At 47.8% G+C, this 22,365-nt stretch overlaps 1 protein-coding gene across 1 annotated transcript in view; it reads left to right on the forward strand.

Moving 5' to 3' along the window:
* Glb1 (galactosidase beta 1) overlaps positions 1 to 21,935 on the forward strand; it is a 71,780-nt gene extending 49,845 nt beyond the window's left edge. The window contains exons 13-16 of the mRNA XM_021172646.2: positions 2,350 to 2,466; positions 5,778 to 5,909; positions 10,248 to 10,502; positions 21,385 to 21,935. Of these exons, the coding sequence (XP_021028305.1) occupies positions 2,350 to 2,466; positions 5,778 to 5,909; positions 10,248 to 10,502; positions 21,385 to 21,588 (708 nt within the window). The 3' untranslated portion in view covers positions 21,589 to 21,935. The remainder of the gene's footprint in view (positions 1 to 2,349; positions 2,467 to 5,777; positions 5,910 to 10,247; positions 10,503 to 21,384) is intronic.
* The last annotated feature ends 430 nt before the right edge of the window (positions 21,936 to 22,365 follow it).

Consider the following 22,365-nt stretch of genomic DNA (forward strand, 5'->3'; position numbering starts at 1 on the left):
TTGGAGGCTCAGAAACTCAAGGTCATTCTCAGATACATGGTATTCGAGGCCAACCTGGGCTACATGAGATCCTGTCTCCAAAAAAGAAAAAAGAAAAAAGAAAAAAAAAGTCAGTTGTCAGTTTAAGTTTTCCTTCTTAGAGGTTCTGCTTTGGGAAGGACATTGTTGTGCTCTGTGTTTGTGTGTGTGCTTCGTTTCCTGGCGCTTCACTTTCTTGTCTCGCTAGAAGTTTCTCGTTTGAAGCTTTTTCAGGATTTTACCCAGTTCATCCATCAGCTAGCAGCTGCTTTTCCTGCTTTGGGCGTGTATGTTGCAGACTGCTTGTCCCCAGAAAACAGGGCTGAGATCCCAAGTGTGACAAAGGAACCAAGAGACCCATGGTATTCCGGTGACCCCGTCCCATGCCACACGGGGACCCAAGAGGACATGTCTCCTTTGCTGTGTCCACACAAAAGGCATTCTGCTGACTCTAGTGTGGGAAGGCTGGTCTAGGAACAGTCTGGACTCTTCAGAAACTATTGCTGCCAGTCCGGCTGTGGAGGCCACAAGTATGATTCCGGCGTGTGGGAGGCCAGGCAAGAGACTAGAGAACTGGAGGCCAGCCTGGGCTACATAGTAAGCTCCAACCTGGCCTGTGGAACAGGGCAGCCTTGTCTCAGAAAAACAAACGTGAGAAAATCCCACACAAAAATTCCAGTGAGCTCACAAACTGGAGATGAGATTTGAAAAGAGTTTAAGTGGCTGGAGAGATGGCGCAATAGTTAAGAGTGCTGACTGCTTTTCTGAAGAGACTGGGTTCAGTTCTCTGCACCCACAGGGCAGCTCACAATTGCCTATAACTCTAGTACCAGGCTATCCAAAACTTCTGGCCACTGTGGACACCTGCATTCATGTGCACACACACACATGTGCCTCACACACATGCCTGGCATGGCATGAAGCCCTGAACTTAATCCCCAAAATTACATAAAACCAGACATGGCTATATGAAGCCTCGTCACTTGGGAGGTGGAATAAAAAATTCAAGATTATCCTTAGTTATGTAGTAGAGTTGAGGGCAGCCTGGGCTACCTGAGTCCCTGTCTTTTTTTTTTTTTTAAGATTTATTTATTATTATATCTAAGTACACTGTAGCTGCCTTCAGATGCACCAGAAGAGGGCGTCAGATCTCATTACGGATGGTTGTGAGCCACCATGTGGTTGCTGGGATTTGAACTCAGGACCTTCGGAAGAGCAGTAGGTGCTCTTAACCACTGAGCCATCTCTCCAGCCCCCTGAGTCCCTGTCTTTAAAAAAAATCAATAAATATTACTTCTGATTTGGTGGTAGAACCCACCCACCCACCAGCTCTCTCTCTTTCCTCTTTGCTTTAAAAAGAGTTTCAGGTTGAGTCATGTTTTGTACTCTAGAGAAGATTTAGCCCAAGAACCTGGAAAATGTTTTACTGAGCAGAACTCAGTGTTTGTCTTGTGCTCAGGGCTTTTCCTGGCATAAAAAAAATTTTTTTTATGTGTATGAGTGCTTTGCCTGCTGGTGTGGATGTGTACTGCCCATGCCTGGTTCCAACAGAAGCCTAAAGAGCTTCAGCTGCCCTGGAACTGGAGTTACAGAGGGTTCTGAGCTCAGGGCCTCTGCAAGAGCAGCAAATGCTCTTAATGGCGGAGCCATCTCTCCACACCCCTTTAAAAAAAAAAAAACTAATGGGGGGGGAGGGTATGGGGGACTTTTGGGATAGCATTGGAAATGTAAATGAAGAAAATACCTAATTTAAAAAAAACTATTGTTTTCTTTCTTTCTTTCTTTCTTTCTTTCTTTCTTTCTTTCTTCCTTTCTTTCTTTCTTCCTTTCTTTCTTTCTTTCTTTTGTTGATGTGTATATGTGTGTGTGCCATAGCACACATACAAAGGTTAGAGGACAACCTGTGGCAATGGGCTCTCTCCTTCCATCTTGTGGTGGGTCCCGGGGATTGAACTCAGGTCATCAGGCTTTGTGGCAAGCACCTTTACCCACTTGATTTTGTTTTTTTTTGTTTTGTTTTGTTTGATACCAGGGACCCCTGACCTGTAGGTATGATTTCCCTGGGTCCCTCTGGGCAGTAACTTAACTCTTGTTTCCCCAGTGTGGCAGTGTGTCCGTCCGTCCCTTCAGTGTGGCAGTCTGTCCGTCCCTTCATGTTTGAATAGTTTCGCCAAGACCTAAAAAGTCAGCCTGAGTTTGGCTGTGGGTGGAGGAAGCGTTTCGTTCCCTAGCGCTTTCAGAACGTTGCTTTCAGCCGGATCAAGGGCAGCCAGGCTCTCAGCAGCTGAACAGTGAGGGTGATGCTGATTTCTCATGTTCTTTTCTCACCAGTATTTTGGGTATGTGCTGTACCGAACAACGCTTCCTCAAGATTGCAGTAACCCGAAACCCATTTTCTCTTCACCCTTAAATGGTGTCCGTGATCGGGCTTACGTCTCTGTGGACGGGGTAAGCATTCTCTTTGACCTCCACATCTAAGCCTTGACAGCGGGGTGGAGGGTCTTCTACACTTAATAACGTGACAGCCGGTGTCCCGGGGCAGTATGGCTTGCTTGCTGCTACGGCTCACATGCTGCAGGGTCAGGGCTGTTCTGACACACACACTCTAGAAAACCCTGGGTCTCATGAGTCCAAGGCCAACGCTACCCCGACTGAGCTTAGCATGTCACCCAGGCCTTCTCTGCTCTTTAGGGATAGCATCCACGTCAGTTTGGTACCTGTTACTATACAAAATGTGCTGAACTTAGTGTCTCCCCCTAAATGAAACATTAGAGTCTCAAGGGTTGCTCATGACAGTTGTAACCAAAGTATACCGAGGGCTTCACTTCATAGTAAAATGCAGATGTATTTTTAAACACCCTGTCCAGTATCTGGTGTGAGGACACACGCCTGTAATCCCAGCTGTCAGAAGGTTGAGGCAAGAGAATTGTTAAGATTCAGGCCAGTCTACCTGCATGATGAAATCCAGGCTTTATCAAAACAACAAAAAAAAGGAAGACCTGAGAGCCAGAGCCCATGAGATGGCTCAGCAGATAGTGCTTGCCATGAGCCCTGTGGTTGAGTTTGATCCCTGGGACTGACATGGTACAAAGCAGAGCTGACTCATGCAAGCTGACCTCCGATACCTACTCCTGTGCCTCGGTGCGCACACAGTAAACTGAATAATTCAAAAGGTATCTGTGGCCATTTGCTCCTCATTGGGACAGTTGTGGGAAAAGCTCGTGAGAAGATTTTCCTCACCAAGCACATTGTTTCAGAAAAGTGTTAGCCTTGGAGATTTTTGGTCTTGGTTTGGTCTGGATTTCATGCAGCCCAGGTTGGCCTCAGACACGTTTGGGATCCAGTGCCAGCCTTGAACTCCTGGTCTACTTAACTCTGCCTCCCAAGTGCTAGGATTACAGGTGTGTGCAGCCACACTCAGAGTAGCTTAAATCAAAAATATTTCCATTCTAGGCTGGGAAGATAGCTTGCCTTGCAAGCATAAGAGCCTCAGATCACATCAGCAGCGCCTATATAGAGAACAAAGAAACAAGGGGCTGGAGAGATGGCTCACTGGTTAAGGGCATTGGCTGTTCTTCCAGAGGACCTGAGTGCAACTTCCACCACCTACGTGGCAGCTCACAGCTGTCTGAAACTCCAGTCCTAGAAGATCCTGACACTCCTGGCCTCTGAGCACCAGGCACAGACATAGTACACAGTCACACATGCAGGTGAAACACTCACACATAAAATACGTAAAAGAATAAGACGAAAAAAATCCACGTGTGACTGTGTGCAGCTGTAATCTCAGTGCTGGGGAGGCAGGGACAGGAGGATCCTTTGGGAGCCTGGCCAGCCAGCCGAGCCTCCTCCAAGAGGGCCAGAGATCTTATGTCAGAAAGGAAGATGGCCCATTTCTGAGGGATGACAACCAATCCTGTCCCAGTGGTCTCTACACACGCACACATGCATACTTTCACCTGAACACACACACACACACAATAAGGGGGGAGGGCTTTCTTTTATAACCAGCAGATTTCATTTCAGTAGGTACAAGCCCCTGAGAGGTGACACTGTGCCTACCATTACCCAGCCTTCCTTAGTTGTGTCCTGGTGACTTATGGTGAGTGTAGCCAGTCTAAAAGTAACCTTTTAAAACGTTAAAAATACTTGAATAATCTTAGAATAAAATTCTGAAAGATTACCTAATCATTACAAAAAAAAATAGGGGGTGGGGGGAGGGCCTGGGGGACTTTTGGGATGGTATTGGAAATGTAAATGAAGAAAATACCTAATAAATTTTAAAAAAATTTTAATTTAAAAAAACAAAATGGATCTCAGAAAAAAAAAGTAATAAAATATAAAGTCACAAATAAATTAAAAAAAAAAAAACATTAAAAATAGGGTTGGAGATTGAGCTCTGTAACAGAGCCCTGGTTCTGGCCTCAACTTGGTGTGGGTGTGGTGGTGTGAATGAATGAATGAATGAATGAATAAATGAATGAATGGTTAGCAATGTCTTGCTGAGAAAATCCCTGTTGTTTTCCCTCACTTTGTTACATAATCTCTGTGACTGATGTACCCTAGCAATTGAGGTGCGCTGACTCCACCTCTCGCCGATTTTATCTGTTCCCTGATTTTATCTGTACTCTCTACGTGTTTAAAGGCTGTTTCCCGGGGGGCTGGTGAGATGGCTCAGTGGGTAAGAGCACCCGACTGCTCTTCCAAAGGTCCAGAGTTCAAATCCCAGCAACCACATGGTGGCTCACAACCATCTGTAACGAGATCTGGCGCCCTCTTCTGGTGTGTCTGAAGACAGCTACAGTGTACTTACATATAATAAATAAATAAATCTTTTAAAAAAAAAAAAAGGCTGTTTCCATGCACCTAACTGTGCCAAGGCAGGAAGCTGTGAGGAGATGCAGTGATCCTTCTCACAGGGACGCTAGAATGTCTTGTCTGTCCTGCTCCTTTAAAAATAGAAGTGTGGGGGCCACACCTGTAAGCTGGGCACGTGGGATGTGAGGCAGGAGAATTAGAAGTTCCAGGCAGGCCCTCATGGTAGAAGGAAAGAACTGACTTCCTCAAGTTGTCCTCACCATGGCATACGTGCGTGCGCGCGCGCGCACGCGCGCACACACACACACACACACACACACACACACACACACTCTTAACAATGTAATATAGCCAGGCAGTGGCCTTTAATTCCAGCACTTGGGAAGCAGAGGCAGGCGGATTTCTGAGTTCGAGGCCAGCCTGGTCTACAAAGTGAGTTCCAGGACAGCCAGGGCTACACAGAGAAACCCTGTCTCGAAAAACAAAAACAAAACAATGATATATAGAGATAGAGATATATAGATAGATACTAATAATGTTATATATATATACATATGTACATACACACACACACACGTATATATCAATCAATAAAATGCCTGAGCCAAGCATGTTGGTCCACACTTGTAATCTTAGCATTTATAAGGTGGAATCAGGAAGGTTTCAAGTTCAAGGCCATCCTGGGCTGTATCACAGGACCTTGTTCCTAGAAAGGCGTCTCAGTCATTATAACACATTCCCAGCAGAGGTGGCCCCTGAGCTGTGTACAGCCATCCTCCTCATTGGGGAAGACAGGGATTGTGGGAACTTGTCCTGAGCACATCCAGACTCTCCCTGTAAACCTGATGACACTTCGGGGCAGGAAAGGGGACAGATGAGCTGTGCACACGGCTCCTTTTCTCTGATCTCACCCTCCATTCAGCCTCGGCTTTAACCCACAGGTCCCCCAAGGAATCCTTGATCGAAACCTTATGACGACTCTGAACATACGGGGGAAGGCTGGAGCCACGCTGGACATTATGGTGGAGAACATGGGGCGTGTCAACTATGGCAGATTCATCAATGACTTCAAGGTAGGACACTCGGAGGAGGGATGGGCCTGTGCCTGAAACACTCACACATCTGTCTCTGCTTCCCGCTTCCATTTATACAGAAAAAAATCTTTACTTTCTATTTCTACCAAGGAATGCAGTTTATTTTATGTGTAGTGTGTATGTATATGTATGTATATATCCTTTTTTTTTTTTTTTGACACGAGGTCTCCCTGTGTAGCCCTAGCTGTCCTGGAATTCCCTATGTAGACCAGGCAGGCTGGCCTCAAACTCAGAGATCCACCTGCCTCTTGTGTTCCAGGTGCTGGGATTAAAGGCATGCACCACCATATTAAATCTACACCTTAACTTTTTAAATCTGTTTATCCTCGTTGTTGTTGTTTAAGGCAGTCTCAAGTAGTCTAGGCTAGCCTTGAACTCACCATGACTTTGAATTTTCGATCCTTGAGCCTCCACCTCCCAGGTGCTGGGATCGCAATGTCTGCCACCATCCTGTTTATGCAGTGCTGGAGATTGAATCCAGAGCCTGCCAGCCGAGTCACATTCTCCAGCCCTTAAGTACCGATAATTATATATGCTATATATATATTATATAATATATTATATATCAATAACTATATTGATACTTAAGTATAATAGTTAAGATTGGGGATGGATGTATATGTATGTGTGTATGTATTCATTCTGACCAGTGACCACAGACCAGCTGTCACACATCACAGCCGCTCCCTTTCAAGGCCTGCACACTTCGCTGAGCCTGAGGAGCGAAGCCCCCTGCTTTGTTTTGCAGCCTAGAAGATGACTTTCTTTGAGGGGCTCTTTTCCTCCCTGCCCACGAGAACCTTGAGCTTTGCAAACAGAACACTTCCCTTGTGCTTGAGCTCAGTCATCCTGTGGGGAGAAACGGAAGCCACTCCACCGTGCCCTTCCTCTGCTTTGAAAACCCACCCAGCTCGTCCGGGGCTCTCCCTCCTCGGTACCTGAGGCATGTGGTGGGCTCTGCTGAGCAGGCTTGGACCGGTGGCTGCAACAAAGCTGTGTTATAGAAAGCCCCTTGGCTGCCATCCTGCCGCCGCCAGTTACTTCGTCTCTGTCCAGTCCCAGTGTGGTATTCTAACCAGTATTTCTAGATCATTAAGAAAGCTTACATTGTTAATCTGGGTTTCTGTTTAGTTTAACGTGTTTAAGAAAGAAAGAAAAAAAAAAAAAACTCATAGCCCAGGCTGGGTTGAGACTCACTGTGTAGGCAGGCAGGGATGTCCTTGAACTCCTGAGCTTCCTGCCTCGACCTTCCAAGTGCTGGGCTTACAGGCATGTTCCACTGCACCTAGGTCATGTGGTGCTGGGGCACAAACGAGGGCACTAGGCGAGTCCTACTGAGCTGACTCCCCAGCCTGGAAACTTTTTGTTTTTTGAGACAGGTCTTACTTTGTAGCCAAGGCTGGTTTAGAACTCACAACAATGCAGATTCTGAGTTTACAGGGCCAACCTCCACACCCAATTCAAGAAACATTTGTTTTGGTTCTGTAGCCTTCCCAAGGTGCTTCCCTGGAGAGAGAGCCCAAGGCACTGCCAAGCATCGGATCGTGATCCCGTTTCTATTTTTGTAACATGTATGTTTGTGTATTCATATGTAAGTATGTGTATGTTTGTTTGTGTATGTACGGGCATGCATGTGTGTTCAAGCACATATGCACATGCCTGCCATGAGTATAAAGGGCCAGGGTTGACAACTGACTTCTCCCTCAAGCGATCTCCACCTTCTATCAAGGCAGGGTCCCAAGTGAGCCTGGAGCTCTCATAGCCAACTTGCCCTGGGGAATTCCCCGTTCCTCCTCTTGTGTACTGGGATCACAGGCCGGGCTGTCATGCCTATCCAGCATTGATGTAGGAGCTGAGGATCCAAGCTCCAGGTCTCACTCTTACGTAGCAAGCCCTTCACCCACTGATCCATTTCCCTAGCCCCTTCCTGATCCTCTTATGGGCAGCAGCAAAGCCAGTGTGACACACTGCTTACACTTGCCTCCATATAAACGTATTTCCCCACCCTTGTGTTCCAGCTGCAGTCACTGACCTTCCTGGCTGACTGTGGTTGGTCACATTGACTCCCTGGGTGAGTAGGATCCTGTGGTGTGGTCCCTATGTCTAGGCACTTCATACTGGCCGGATCAGTAAACAGACAGTTGAGACCTGGTATCAGAGAGTGTCTTTTTAAAGTCCAGGACTCGCTGAGTGGGAAAGCTCCTTACATAGAAAGTAAAGAATCGGTGAGGCTTGGGCACACACACATACATGCACAAGCACACACACATACCTACACCAGTAATCCCCGCCCCTGTGAGGTCTGGGCTACACAGCAAGTTCCTTCTCTCAACGAACAAATAAAAAAGCCGTAGTGAGAACTTAGCTGAGTTGCCAGAGGCAACCTACAGTCCAATGCTTGAACCAGGAAGATTTTAGAGCTCAAGGCTAGCCTCGGCTACATAGTGAGTTCCAAAATCGTGTGGAACACACGGATCCTTCTCTCGATAACAACAGAAAGAAGTTAGATACATCACGACCCTAAGTTTCTGTGTGACGACTGTAGTCAGGGCTGCCTCAGCCCCTGGCCCCTGCAGGTCAAACAGGAGAAATTTTCAACCAATCCTGGGGTCCATTGTCATCTCATCCTTCCCTTAGAGCCTTTGCTCAATCCCACAGATGTCCATTGTCATCTCATCCTTCCCTTAGAGCCTTTGCTCAATCCCACAGATGTCCACACACATGGTCCTCAGCTGGGCAGACACTCGGCCACTCTGGATCAAGGCTTGCTCCTTGGTTGGTGTGAGGGGCAGAGGCCACCCCGAAAACCCCTCCATCTGCATAGGATGAATATCCCTAGATCTCCCTACTCCCTCCTCCTCCCCTCCCTGGTTATTCTTTGCTTTTCTTCTTCATTCTAGCAAATTCTGAAGTCAGTGGGGTTCAAGCTAGAGCGCTCCCTCAGAGGCACCCACTTCCTGTAGCCCAGACACTAGGGTGACTTTGTGGTGATTTGTGGTGAAGCTGGCGCAGAGGGCCGTGTACCTCGTTCCAAAGAGTTGCCGTTGCGGGAGTTGTTAGGGTCAGGCAGATCCAGAGACGGGCCACTGAAAGGCAGGAAGAGCCACCCATGTGGCCACTCTAGGAGGAGAAGTAAGTGAATCCTGTATCACCCCATCTTACTCCACCCCACCCCAGTCCGTCCTCAGGATCCTGACATGGGGATCAGGTTTAAATGGATGGCTAGAGAGAGACACTCTAGTAATCCTGGTAAAGATGTGTCCCAGCTCCAGTCTCTGCAGCCGGTGCTCTGAGGATGTCAGCACTCAGTGCCAGCTCTTCCTGAGAGACAAGCTCTCAGGCTGGCTCGGGATGATACCAGACTTTGTCTGGCCTTTCTTTTTCCTAGCATGAGATTTCTAGGGAAATTCCATTTCCGTAGGTTCCATTGACTCAACAGTCTGCCAGCCAACTCGGGGGGGGGGGGGGATAAGTGTCTCTTTAGAATTTCTTCATTCTGGGCTGGAAGGGTGGCTAGGGGTTTAGCACACTGGTAGAAGATCCAAGCTTAGATGCAAAGACCCACATGGAGCAGCTCATAACTGCCTGTAACTCCAGCTCCAGGGTGTCTCATGGGAAAAGGTGCTCTCTTGGCATGGTACCCACATGCATGTACACACACACCACACACACACATAAACACACATACACACACACTCACACCACACACACACACACACACACACACACACACACACACACACACCACACAAGATCTTATGCCACAAATAAAAATAATTTTTTTTAAACTTAAATAAAGCCAGGCATGGTGATGCACGCCTTTAGTCCCAGCACTCGGGAGGCAGAGGCAGGTGGATTTCTGAGTTTGAGGCCAGCCTGGTCTACAAAGTGAGTTCCAGGACAGCCAGGGCTACACGGAGAAACCCTGTCTCGAAAAACCAAAAAAAAAAAAAAAAACCTTAAATAAAGAGCCAGGTGGTAGCAGCACACTCCTTAAATCTCAGCACTTGGGAGGCAGAGGCAGGCGGATTTCTGTTGGTTTGAGACCAGTGTAGTCTATAGAACGAATTCCAGCACAACCAGAGCTACACAGAGAAATTCTGTCTTGAAAAAAAACAAAACAGACAGACAGACAGATGGAAGGAATATCTTCATTCCTGCCAAGACAGTAGATTGGACTGAGCCTCCAGCCGGACCTGTGTCACCTGCTGTCCACACAGCAGAGTCTCATTTCCTGCTGCGTCTCCCCAGAGGTCAGTGACTCCCATGAGTCCCTGCTTCACCTCTGGCTCATGGCTCTGTGTTTCCTTTTTCTAGGGTTTGATTTCCAACATGACTCTCAACTCCACTGTCCTCACCAACTGGACGGTCTTCCCACTGGACACTGAGGCCATGGTACGCAACCATCTCTGGAGCCGGGAGGCCAGTGATGAGGGTCACCTTGACAGACGGTCGACCTCCAATTCTTCGGACCTCATACTCCCCACCTTTTACGTGGGCAACTTCTCCATCCCCTCGGGCATCCCAGACCTGCCACAGGACACCTTCATCCAGTTTCCTGGGTGGTCCAAGGTATGCATCTTCATGAAAAGCCTTTGGGTTCAAGGTTCTCAGTACTGAGAAGGAATCAGAAGGCTGCTGGTAAGATGCTGTGTGATGTGGGGAGGGTTTCCTACTGCGTCACTCGTGCAGGAACAAGACTGTGGCAGATCTTCAGGGACCCAGTGTCCAGCTTGAAGGTGTCCTTCTCTGCCCCGTTTTCCTTGACAACTTTCTTCAGTGAATGGCAGCTCACTTGGCTTCCTCCAGGAAGAACTAGGACCTATTTGTTCATTTTTATTACATTTACTTGTGTGTGTGTGTTCAAATGTGTGTTTTCATGTACCTGCCAAGGCAAACGTGGAGGTCAGAGCCATGAGAATCAGCCTTCTTCCTCCACCATGTGTGTGGGTCCTGGGGATCGAACTCGGGTCATTGAGCTTGTTAGCAAGCACCCTCAGCCATGGAGTCATCCCCCATCCCCAGGGCCTTTTTATATGCTGCTTATGAAGGGAACAATTTTTTGTCTGCATAGGATTTCATGTAGCCCAGGCTAGCCTTGAATTTGCTAAGTAGCCAGGAATGACCTTGAACTTCTGGTGCTCCTGACTCTGCTCCAGGTACACACCATCAGGCCCGGTGTTAAAATGCTTTCTTTTCTTTTTCTTTCTTTCTTTTTCTTCTTCTTCCTTTCTTCTTTGTTTTTAGTGTTAAGATTTATTATGGGGGGAAGGGAATGGGACCCCAGAAATGGGGCAACCGGGCTATGAGGGCAGAGGAAAAGGAGAGGGGAGAGAAGAGGACAGAGAGAGAGAGAGAGAGAGAGAGAGAGAGAAACAGAGAGAGAGAGAGAGAGAAGATGGGGAGAGAGAGAGCTGGGGTGTGAGCAGTCTTCTTATACGCCTGGCACACATCTGGCGGCAGATGATGATGATGATGTAAGCTGTTGCTAGGTTACTGTTGGGTGGAACTGTAGTCTTCTGGTTCTCAGAGTTGTGAGGTCAGTGCTAACTGCCCATCTTGGGAGAGAGGGGCACCACGGGTGCCCCCTGCTTGTTCATGACTGAGTAACTCTAAGCAAACCTCATACTGTAAATGGACCATAGCAATTTAATTCTTACAGTAGTTCCAGGCTGCCCTGGGCTGCAGGAAAGACTGTCTCAAAACAAAACAAAACCAAACAAAAATTCTAGACCCGTTGGTCCATTTGACGCTCGTCCGTCCCTTCCCGCCCCCTGGAAGTGACCGTCTTTGGCCTCTTGGCTGATTCGTCATGTACCGACCACAGTGAGGCCTCTGTTGTGCATTGCCCACCACCATGTTCTCCATGTCTAAGCTCTGCCTGCCTGGGAAGCCTGGTCCTCCTCTCCCCTGTCCTGGGACCTCATCCTCTCTGCCTGCTGTCAGTTGGATCTCCTGTTTCCTGGACTTCCTGTCAGGTTCTGTCCTCACTTCCTGCCCAGTGGTCTCTAGAAGGAAGGCTCCATTCTGCCTGCCTTCTTCCCCAAAACCAACCCCTCTTCTCACTTTCTCTGCTGGTGGTTCACCAGCCTTTCTCTCTCAGCAGGGGCTCTCAGGGCTGAGAACAGATGTGCCCCTGGGTCTTTTCTCCCCCCCTCCCCCCTTCCTCCCCCCCCCCCCCTGCAGCTAGCAGGGGACTTTCTGCCTCCTAGGTCACCTTTGGTTTTCCCCCTGCTGACAAGAAGGTGAAGGGCGCTGTGGCCATCAGAGGCGGCTGGCTCTTCTTTGTCTGTGTGGGCTCCCAAGCCAGGCCTTTCTCCCAGTTCTCATGCCACAGGATGTCTTCTTGTTACTCCAGTTTAGCACAAAATCTCAGGCTTTGGTTACCCAGCCTTAGATTAGACTTGGCCACCCAAGGCATTGTGACAATTACAAAGACAAAAGAGACCGGAGTGTGGCTTGATAGAGTATGTCCATGTATGTATGTATGCATGTATATATCCATGTATATATATGTATGTATCCATGTATATATGTATGAATCCATGTATATATCCATGAATGTATGTATCCATGTATGTATGTATGTATGTGTCCATGTATGTATATATCTATGTAGGTATGTATCCATGCATGTTTGCTATACTTGGGCTCAGTCCTCAGTACCACATAAAACTGGGTGAAGTGGTACTGAGCAGCAGCAGAAGGTGGGGAGGGGGATCCTAGATTCAAGTCATAGCAAGTTCAAGGGCAGCCCGGGCTCCAGGAGACCTTGGGTTGACCTCTGGCCTGCTTGTATGAACACTGCAGGAGCCATCCACCCTGTTTCTGTTTTGCTTGCTTGACTTTATTTTACTTGGTTTATTATTACTGTCATTGTGTGGATGACGTGTGTGTGTGTGTGTGTGTGTGTGTGTGTGTGTGTGTATGAGCGTGACAGGGAAATCTCAGGTGATGTGTGCATGAGTGTGGTCATAAGAATCTCAAGACAGCTGACATGTGTGAACGTGGACACAGGAGTCACAGACAGGTAACATGCGCGCGCACACGTGTGTGTGTGTGTGTGTGTGTGTGTGTGTGTGTGTGTGTGTATGTGTGTGTGTGAACGCAGGAATCACAGACAACTTTTTAGCATCAGTTCCCTTCTTCCACTTTGGATTCCAGGGATCAAACTCAGATCTTGAGACTTTCACAGCAAGCCCCTTTATTTGCTGAGCCAGCTAGCCTGCCCCACCTTGTTTTCTTAGGAAGTTTTTTACTGGGACCTGGGGCTTGCAGATTCAGCTAGGCTGTCTGGCCAGTGGATCCCTTAGAGCTACTAGGGTCCACTTCCCCAGTGCTGGCATTAAAAGCATGGACCAACACACCAGGCTTTTTTTGTGGGTTCTAGGGATCGAACTCAGAACCTCATAGTCAGAGGACAAAACATCATAGACCAAGGTACATCTCCAGCCTCAAGCATCCAGTAAGCCCCAAGGCTTATACAGAAAGGTAGACAGCTAGGGGTGGGTTGGGGTAGGGGGAGAGACAGGTCCACACACCTTATAGGACAGTATAGGCTTCTACAGAGAGTCCCAATTACATTTCTTTACAATGGCATCTTAGGTTTTTATTGCTGTAATAAAATTCATGACCGAAAGTAACATGGAAAGGAAAGAGGTTATTTCAATATACTCCCAGGTAATAGTCTGTCCCTGAGAGAAGTCAAGGCAGGAACCTGAAGGCAGGAACTGAGGCAGAGACCATGGAGGGGCTCCCCGGGGCTTACTTAGCCTGCTTTCTGATAGAACCCAGGACCACCTGTCCAGGGATGGCCCCACCCACAATGGATTAAGCCCCATTCACATCAATTATCAGCCAAGAAAATGACTTCACAGACTTGGCTATGGGCCAGTCCAAGGGAGGCATTTTCTCAATTGAGATTCCCCCTTCCCAGGTGACCCTGGCTTGTGTGAGGTTTACAAAAAAAAAATCTAACCAGGACAATGATACAGGATTTTGGCAGCTCTTGTGTTACACCTTTAAAAGCTGGTAAGGACATTAGCCCTTAAAAATAAGGAGGCCAGCGGCCTTGCAGGGAGCACAGAATGAAAGGTGAGACATTACGATGCGGGAGAGCCTGGGGAACCTCCAGCCAGTCAGGCATGGCGGCTCGCCCCAGCACCTAGGAGGCCGCACAGACAGAGACAGAATCCTGAGGGTTCCTGGACAGTCAGTGAGACAGCTTCAGGTCCAGTGGGGACAGTCTGCCTCCAAAAAGAGGGTGACGAGTACTGGAGAGGGCTGGGGCCCGGGCTCAGAGGTGAAGAGTCCCTGCTCTGGAGGACCAGGGTTCTAGTCCCAGGAAATATGATACCCTCTTCTAAACCTCTGTGGGCATCAGGCATGAACATGATGCACAGACTTGGATCCAGCCAGGCAAAATATATCCATGAAATTCAATAATGATAAGGCAGCAGAGGGAGGTACTCAAAGCCAACTTCTGGTCTCCATATACGTACGTACAAACAAGCAAATGCCTCCCAGCATGCCCTCCATGAACACAGATAAGTCACCCCTTCCTGGGCCTCACCCTGTCCTGAGGAACACTTCAGCTGATGGTTTGGGAGAAGAGAAAGGATTTGACCACGTGACACTGAGGCCTGAGCAGTTCTCAGACTAGGTTATACTCGCTGACCCTTGTCTTCCTCCTCCTCAGAGCTCCCCCCTTCCCCCAGGGCCACTTAGCTTTCTTTTCATTTGTTACCCAGGAACTAACTTGATCTCGTGAGTGAAATCACTTGATACATTCGGTCCGTGAGATAAAAGCACCACTTTTGATTGCTCTGGTTTTTCTTTGGTCGGATGTGGCTTTCTGGTGAAGCAAGCGTGCTTGGGGGATTTCAGGGGTCAGGCGTGCCTGCTCTGTCCATACAGGTCAGTGCCTGTCTGCACTGTGCACCGACTGACTGTAGACTCTCAGGGAGGCGTGTTTGCCAGGCTTTGGTGACAGTCAGAACGTGTGGGTCATGTGTGCCACGTCCTGCTGTGCTGGGACAAAAGCATGTTTTCTGCTTATCTCCATCCAAGAGAAATGAGTGTGGATGACTCTTTCATTAAAATATCACGCCAAGCTGTGTGTGGTGTAATCCTAGCACTCAAGAAGTAGAGGCAGGCAGATGTCTGTGAGTTCAAAGCCAGCCTGGTCTATACGGTGAGTCTAAGACAGCCAGGGCTGCACAAAGAAACCCTGTCTCCAAAAATACACATGAGGTAGAGGAAGATGCAGGAGAAGTTCAAGGTCATCCCCCCCAGATGCGTATCAAGGCCTGTCTGGAACCCGTGAGATTCTGACTCAAAAGAGTGCTGAGCGAGCATCATAAAAGAATGGGGCTGGAGAGATGGCTCAGCAGTTAAGAGCACTTTCTGCTCTTGCAGAGGGCCTAGCTTTGATTCCCAGCACCTACCTGGTGTCTCACAGCTGTGTCTGACCTGCCTGGCTCCTGAGTGTACATGATATGCATGAACACACACACACACATCATTTTTGTTCAGGTTTATTTATTTGGTTTTGTGAGGCAGGGTCTCACTATGGATCCTTGGCTGGCTCGACTAGGTTACAGGGCATGTGCCACCCCACCCAGCCAGATAAATATTTTTAAATGATTTATGATAAGGTAAAAGTGTTCCCTACGTGTGACATCTGGGTGTAAATTTAAGCGTAGCACAGCTGTAAAAAGCTACAAACGGTGGTGGTGGTGGTGTCTTATCCTTGGAGAAGCAGAGAGAGGCAGAGTCCTGCAGTGTGCTGGCCTGTTAGCCTGTCCTAACTAACAAGCCCTAGGTACCAGTGAGCAGTCCTGTCTCAAAGCACAGGGTGAAAACCCCTGATGTCACTCCCAATGCCGAGTACTGGCAGACTATGACTCTGCTGCTTATCGTACCGGGGTGTGACTGGGTGTTAACTGGCTTTAAGCTGGAAACTGAGAAGCCCGTGGGTGTCTATCATCCTACAAGCCACTCCCACAGTGTGGGGCAGGGGTCAGCTTGCAATGGTGCTAACCCTACACAGTCATTCTTTATGTCTAACTCATAGTTTTCACTCACAAACCCTGTGAACCCAGAAACTAGGTGATTGGGCTTCTCCCAGCAAGCGCAATAACTCCAGGTGAAGTGGGTTCGCTATAATTTTTAGTACACAGAGCTTATTTTACTGTGTATGTGTGTGAGAGACAGAATGAATGAATGAATGAATGAATGGCACACAATGATGACTCACATGTTTGTGTGCATGTGCCCTCATCACAGGACACTGGGATTCTGTTTCTGATCTTTTATGCTCTCTTTCACTTCTTGGCTCTCAGGTGAGTCATTTTGCTCAACCTTTCATGCCTTTTTAGATTTCACGTGTATGAGTGTCTGTCTGCTTATAGGTATATGTGTGCACACCACCTGCATGCAGGACCCACAGAGGCCAGAAGAGGGTGTCAGATCCCTTGGAGTTACAGGCAGTTGTGAGCTACCGTGTGGGTGCTGGGAACAAAGCATAGATCCGCTCTAAGAACAGAGGTACTCGGGCTGGTGAGCCGCATTCCAGCCCTGTCCTCTTCATATTGGAAGGTTAGAGACAGGGCCCTGGCTATTCTTTTTTTTTTTTTTTAACCTTCATTTTTTTTTGTTTTTTGTTTTGTTTTTTTGTTTTGTTTTTTGTTTTGTTTTTTGTTTTTTGTTTTTTCGAGATAGGGTCTCTCTGTGTAGCCCTGGCTGTCCTGGAACTCACTCTGTAGACCAGGCTGTCCTCGAACTCAGAAATCCACCTGCCTCTGCCTCTCCAGTGCTGAGATTAAAGATGTAGACACCACATTTGGATTTCTTCATCTTTTAAAGTTTGATGCGAGCTTGTGTGTGTGTGTGTGTGTGTGTGTGTGTGTGTGTGTGTGTGTGTGTGTTAGAGAGAAAGAGAGGGTGGGAGGTACTTTTGCAACCTGCCTATGGATTTGAAAGCTTCCAGACCTCTTCTTTCTCTGAGCTGAATGCCTTGGGTATTTGTTAGGAAATAGAAAGGTATCCTAGAATACTTCCTAAAATACAGGAGACCACAGAGCTGCTTCGTTTCTTACACTAAGACCTGGGTCACACCATCTGCAGATAGCCATGGGGTTGGGAGGGGAAGAAAAGTTCACTCCCCTTTGCTTATTTCAGGGGATCTGCTTATAGTCATACCTTTGAGCATGTTCCTTGCCATTTTACCTTATAGAATCAAGCTTTCAACCTCACAGCACAGTGTAGACAAGTTATGAGTGACAGCATTTGAACCTTGAGGACAGACCTCCACGTTTTCCGATTTGAGCCCTCCGAGCACCCATATTTCCTTTAGTATAGTCTATTACCTCGCTGTTTTTGTGTTTTTAAAACAGGGCCTCACTATGCTGCCCTGGCTGTCCCAGAACTTGCTAAGTAGACCAGGCTGATCTTGAACTTAAAAATCTACCTGCCTCTGCCTCCCGTATGCTGGGACTAAAGGGATGTGCTACCATGATCAACCTATATTCATGTTTAAAGAGACATCTGAATATCTTAAAACAGTATTGAGGGGTGGATATGGTGGCGCACGCTTTTAATCCCAGCACTTGGAAGGCAGAGGCAGGGAGAGTTCTGCTTTCCGGGCCAGCCTGGTCTGTTGAGACCCTGTCTCAAACAAAGCAAAAGACAGTATTGAAAGTTTAACTCTAGGGTCTGGAGAGATGGCTCAGTGGTTGCTCTTCCAGAGGATCCAGGTTCAATTCCCAGCAACCACGTGGCAGCTCACCACTATAACTAGTTCCAGAAGATCTGATGCCCTCACAGAGACAGACAGGCAAAACACCAATGTGCATGAAGTAAAAATAAATTTAAAAAATAAAGAAAGCAAGCTTCACTGTAAATTCCAGGAAGATTGGCTTTGTCAGGGTAAGTTAAGGCAGACACACATTCACTGAGAAGTAGGTCAGGCCCTACAGGAACTTCCGCTTTGCCGTCACCTCTGTGTTAATAGCAGAAAGTAGAAGTGTGGGCTGGGGTCATGATGGTCAGAGATAGTCGGCTTCTGACATGGACTGTAGAAGTTGGGACTGCCATGGGACACCCCCAAGCCCCTGCAGTCACCTCATTAGTATATCCTTTTGCTTTCCCAAGAATAATGTACCAAGATTAATTTCAGCATATATTTTTCTTTTTGGTCTTTGGTGGCAGGGTTTCACACTGTAGCCTAGACTAGCCAAATGTGCTAATAAGCAAGAGTCCTTTACTAAGCTATACTCTCAACTCTTTCAGCATAAAGTTTACTTATTTTTAAATTTATTTAGTTACTTAGTTCAGTTTTTCAAGGCAGTGTTTCTCTTTGTAACACGATAGCCAGGGCTATGTAGAGAAACCCTGTTTCAATAAATAAATGATAAGCAAGTTAGTAAAAATGAAACTAAAGAAAGCCTTGAAAGCTTTTAACTGGAAGCCGAGTGTGGTGGTCCACACTTATTACCCTAGCACTACAGACTCAGAGGCTGGAGAGGCACTGCAAATTCAAGGTCAGCAGTCTATATAGTAAGTTCCAAGCCAGCTGGGGCTACTAGCAAAACCAAAGAACTAAAACCTTACCCTAAGGCCAATGAGGTGCTTTAATCCCAGCACTTGAGAGGCAGAGGCAGGTAGGTTGATTGATCTCTGAGGCCAGCCTGGTCTACAGCAAAGTTCCAGGACAGCCAGGGCTACACAGAAACCTTGTCTTGGTGGAAATAATACAAACAAACAAACAAACAGAAACAATTAAAACGGTTTTTTAAGCCGGGCGTGGTGGCGCACGCCTTTAGTCCCAGCACTCGGGAGGCAGAGGCAGGCGGATTTCTGAGTTCGAGGCCAGCCTGGTCTACAAAGTGAGTTCCAGGACAGCCAGAGCTACACAGAGAAACCCTGTCTCGAAAAACCACAAAAAAAAAAAAAACAAAAACAAAAAAAAAAAACGGTTTTTTAAAATGTTGTTGACAGCACTGTTATTAAGAACGCAAAGCTAGAAACTCCCGAGTACCCATTTTCAGTAGCAAAGGAGTGAGTAGCCATCCGCATATTTTCCTAGGGAATGTAGTGTCGTGGGAGCACGCACAGGCCCCGCTTTAATCCCTAACACTGAAGAAAAGGCGGGGAGCAGGGAACAATGTATATCAGTCAGGCACGCTGGCACATGCCTGTAGTCCCAGCGTACAAGAGTCCAAAGTAGAGGGATTATGAATTTGAGGTCATCCTGGGCTACATATTTAAAAAAAAAAAAAAAGAGAGAGAACCTGTCCCCCAAACTAATTGGTATATTCGTACCATTGAATGCCATATGATGTTTAAAACAATAACGCATATATACACTTATTTGTGCATGTATGTGCGTGTACATGTGTGCTATGCTCCTGTGTACAGGGGAGGAGGTCAGAGGAATCGAAGTGTCCTGCTCTGGCTCTCCACCTTACCACCTTGAGACAGACTCTCTTTCTGAACCTGGAGCTGGGCTGGAGACCAGTAAACTCCAGTGGTCCTCTGTCTCAGTCTCCCACAACACTGGCATTGCAGGCATGGGAAAGACAGCACCCAGCTCGTTTATGTGGTTGCTGGGGACTTGAACTTGTGTCCTCATGCTTGCGCGGCATGGCTCTTACCCACTGGGCCGTCTTCCCAGCCTATTTATGTACACTGGCACATAGGTAAAAATTAGTCAAAACTAATTCAGGGCAACTGAAATCAGGAGCTGGTCTCAAGATCGTGAAAACAGGATTCTGGCTGAGATGGGGCTGATAAAGCCCAGGTGAAACTATTATGGTTTATGCCTTTTAGGACGGAGAGAGATAACAGATCCCGCGTAAAAACAAGAGTTAAAGCAGTTCTGAGAACCTCGAAACTGCCACCCTTTTCTAAATGACTTAGTCCAACAGACAGGCAGTTTTGAGTCGCTGACCTCCTTCTGTGAGCACTGAACGCCTAGAGCTTTTGTTTCAGTGGTAAGTGGTGCCCACACTAAACCAGGAGCACAGCCCATCTGCACCCCATTCCTTGCACCAGGCACTGGGCTGACCACCAAAATGTGCTGTGCCCCCTAGGCACATAGTTCATAATGATCTCCTACCATAGCTCCCAAGGGCTGAAATTACAGCACCCACCCCACTCACCCTTGCTTCCATCTTGGGTTGCTTTGGGGACCGTTCTCAAACTATATAGACTCTGTGTGTTGCCATCGACCCTGGGCGGACGGGGGGGGGGGGTCACGGTTGGGGGGACCTTAAATGGAGACCTGCCTGAGGTCAGACAGCTAGCGGCGGGCAAGAATAAGATGGGAAACCAGGAAAGAAATCCAGGTGGACTGGAATAAAGCCAAGGGAAGTTTTATTATCCCTGCAGTCTCGGCACTTCGGAGGCAGAGGTTATTATTATATATATAATCCAGAGATTATCTGGACTAGATAGTTCAGGCTAGTCTCTGCTGTACAGAAAGACTGTGCAAATATTAATTAATAGTTCATTTTAAAATGAGCAGGAGGAATCACCACGAGGACCACTCTCTTTCCTTCCTTCTCTCCTTTCTTGTCCCCTCTGCCCTCGCCCTCTATTCCTTCCCTCCTCTTCCAGATCTTCTGTTTACCTCTGGCATGTGTGACCCCACACCACCCCCAGTAGACTATTCCATCTGTTCTGCCGCCCCTTGAATCCTGAGTGTGTCTGTTCCGGAAGCAGCGTCCCTGCTCACAGGAGTCATCCCCACAGCTTGTAAGACTGAAAATCTTGTCTTCCAAGCCATTCTCCCCACATCCCTCGGAGGAAAGCTACAAGAACTGCACACCCAACAATAATGTAGACACTCTCCTGCATAGGCCTCTGCTGCCATCCCCGTCTTGTCCCACTCCTGTGGCTTACGCCCACTCTATTGCCCAGGCTGCCTTCAAACTCAGACCGATCCTCCTACCGTAGCCTCTCACATGCTGAGGTTGTAGCACTTGCCGCACATGCCCTCACATTCTTCCCTGGTTGTTTGGGGAACAGTTCTTAGACTGTGTGCGGGCTTATTGCACATCAGGCAGCATGGCTGAGCCCTGCCTCTGTGGGGCAGAGAGCAAGGAAGACTCTCCTGCTGGAGGGTGTGGGCAGCCATAGCAGAGAGGGTTGGGGGTACAGACAGGCAGTTCTTGGGAGCCAGGGTGGATCTCAGAATGTGGTGAGGTGTGGCCCAAGACTGAAGTCTGTAGCTTCTGGAATCTGAGGCTCCAAATTCATTTCTTCTGCGGCAGGAATTGGTATTTGGAAGAAGCTCTACCACCTAACATGGGATACTGGGATGCTGGGGGATACTGGGATGCTGGGGGATACTGGGATGCTGGACTCTATGAGGCATCTCTTGCCTCTCTGATACTAGTGATCCTCAGCTGACAATCTCTCTCTCTCTCTCTCTCTCTCTCTCTCTCTCTAGGGTCAAGTATGGATCAATGGCTTTAACCTCGGCCGATATTGGCCCACAATGGGCCCACAAATGACCTTGTTCGTGCCAAGGAACATCCTGACCACTTCAGCCCCAAACAACATCACAGTGTTGGAGCTGGAGTTTGCGCCCTGCAGCGAGGGGACCCCAGAGCTGTGTACAGTAGAGTTTGTTGACACTCCGGTCATTTCCTGACCTGACTTGACCATCAGTGGCCATTTTCCAGGCCAGTCTGGTCAAGACTCATGGCTGAACCTCTGAGACTGAGCCTCGGGGAGCACAACTCTACTGTGGTTACACGGATCGCCTTTGTTGTGCTAGAATGGAAGCTACATTTCTGGTATGTGTGTACCCTGCTGGTGACTTTGCAGCCCTGCCTTGCCTGACCTCCCACCCTAGTGGCCACCGGGAAGGCTGAAGGGAGTGGGCACCACAGGAAGACACAGCTGGTGTGCAAGAGTTGGAGCAAAACTTGAATACTGTCCTTTATCCTGATTTGAAATAATCACGTCATCTTTCTGCTGAATAAAATTGGTACGCAAGTTGTAGGGGTCCTGTCATTAATATATCAGGCAGGTATTAAATTCCAAGGTCTGACTTAAATCTCAACTAGACTTGAGTGGGCTGGCTGAAGCTACTTCACCAGCTTGAGGTACAAAGTGGGTAGAAGAGAGAGCTGGTTTGGGTGAGAAGAGGGCTTTGTTTTTGATCCTGCTTTTGACTGTTTCTGAATCTCTGTGATATCTGCTTGGTGAGAGATCTCCAGTTACAAATCACCTAAAAGATTAATGGTTGTTCGAAGTAGGTAGTATGGTCTCTCTATACAATTGAATAGAACTCTCTCTCTCTGTCTCTCTGTCTCTCTGTCTCTCTGTCTCTCTCTCTGTCTCTCTCTCTCTCTCTGTGTGTGTGTGTGTGTGTGTGTGCATGTTCATGTATGTATGGAGTTGCATGTATATGCATGTAGGTATG

The sequence above is a fragment of the Mus caroli genome, unplaced genomic scaffold, assembly GCF_978045245.1.
Source record: "Mus caroli unplaced genomic scaffold, Mus_caroli_1 scaffold_11, whole genome shotgun sequence".
NCBI lineage: Eukaryota > Metazoa > Chordata > Mammalia > Rodentia > Muridae > Mus > Mus caroli.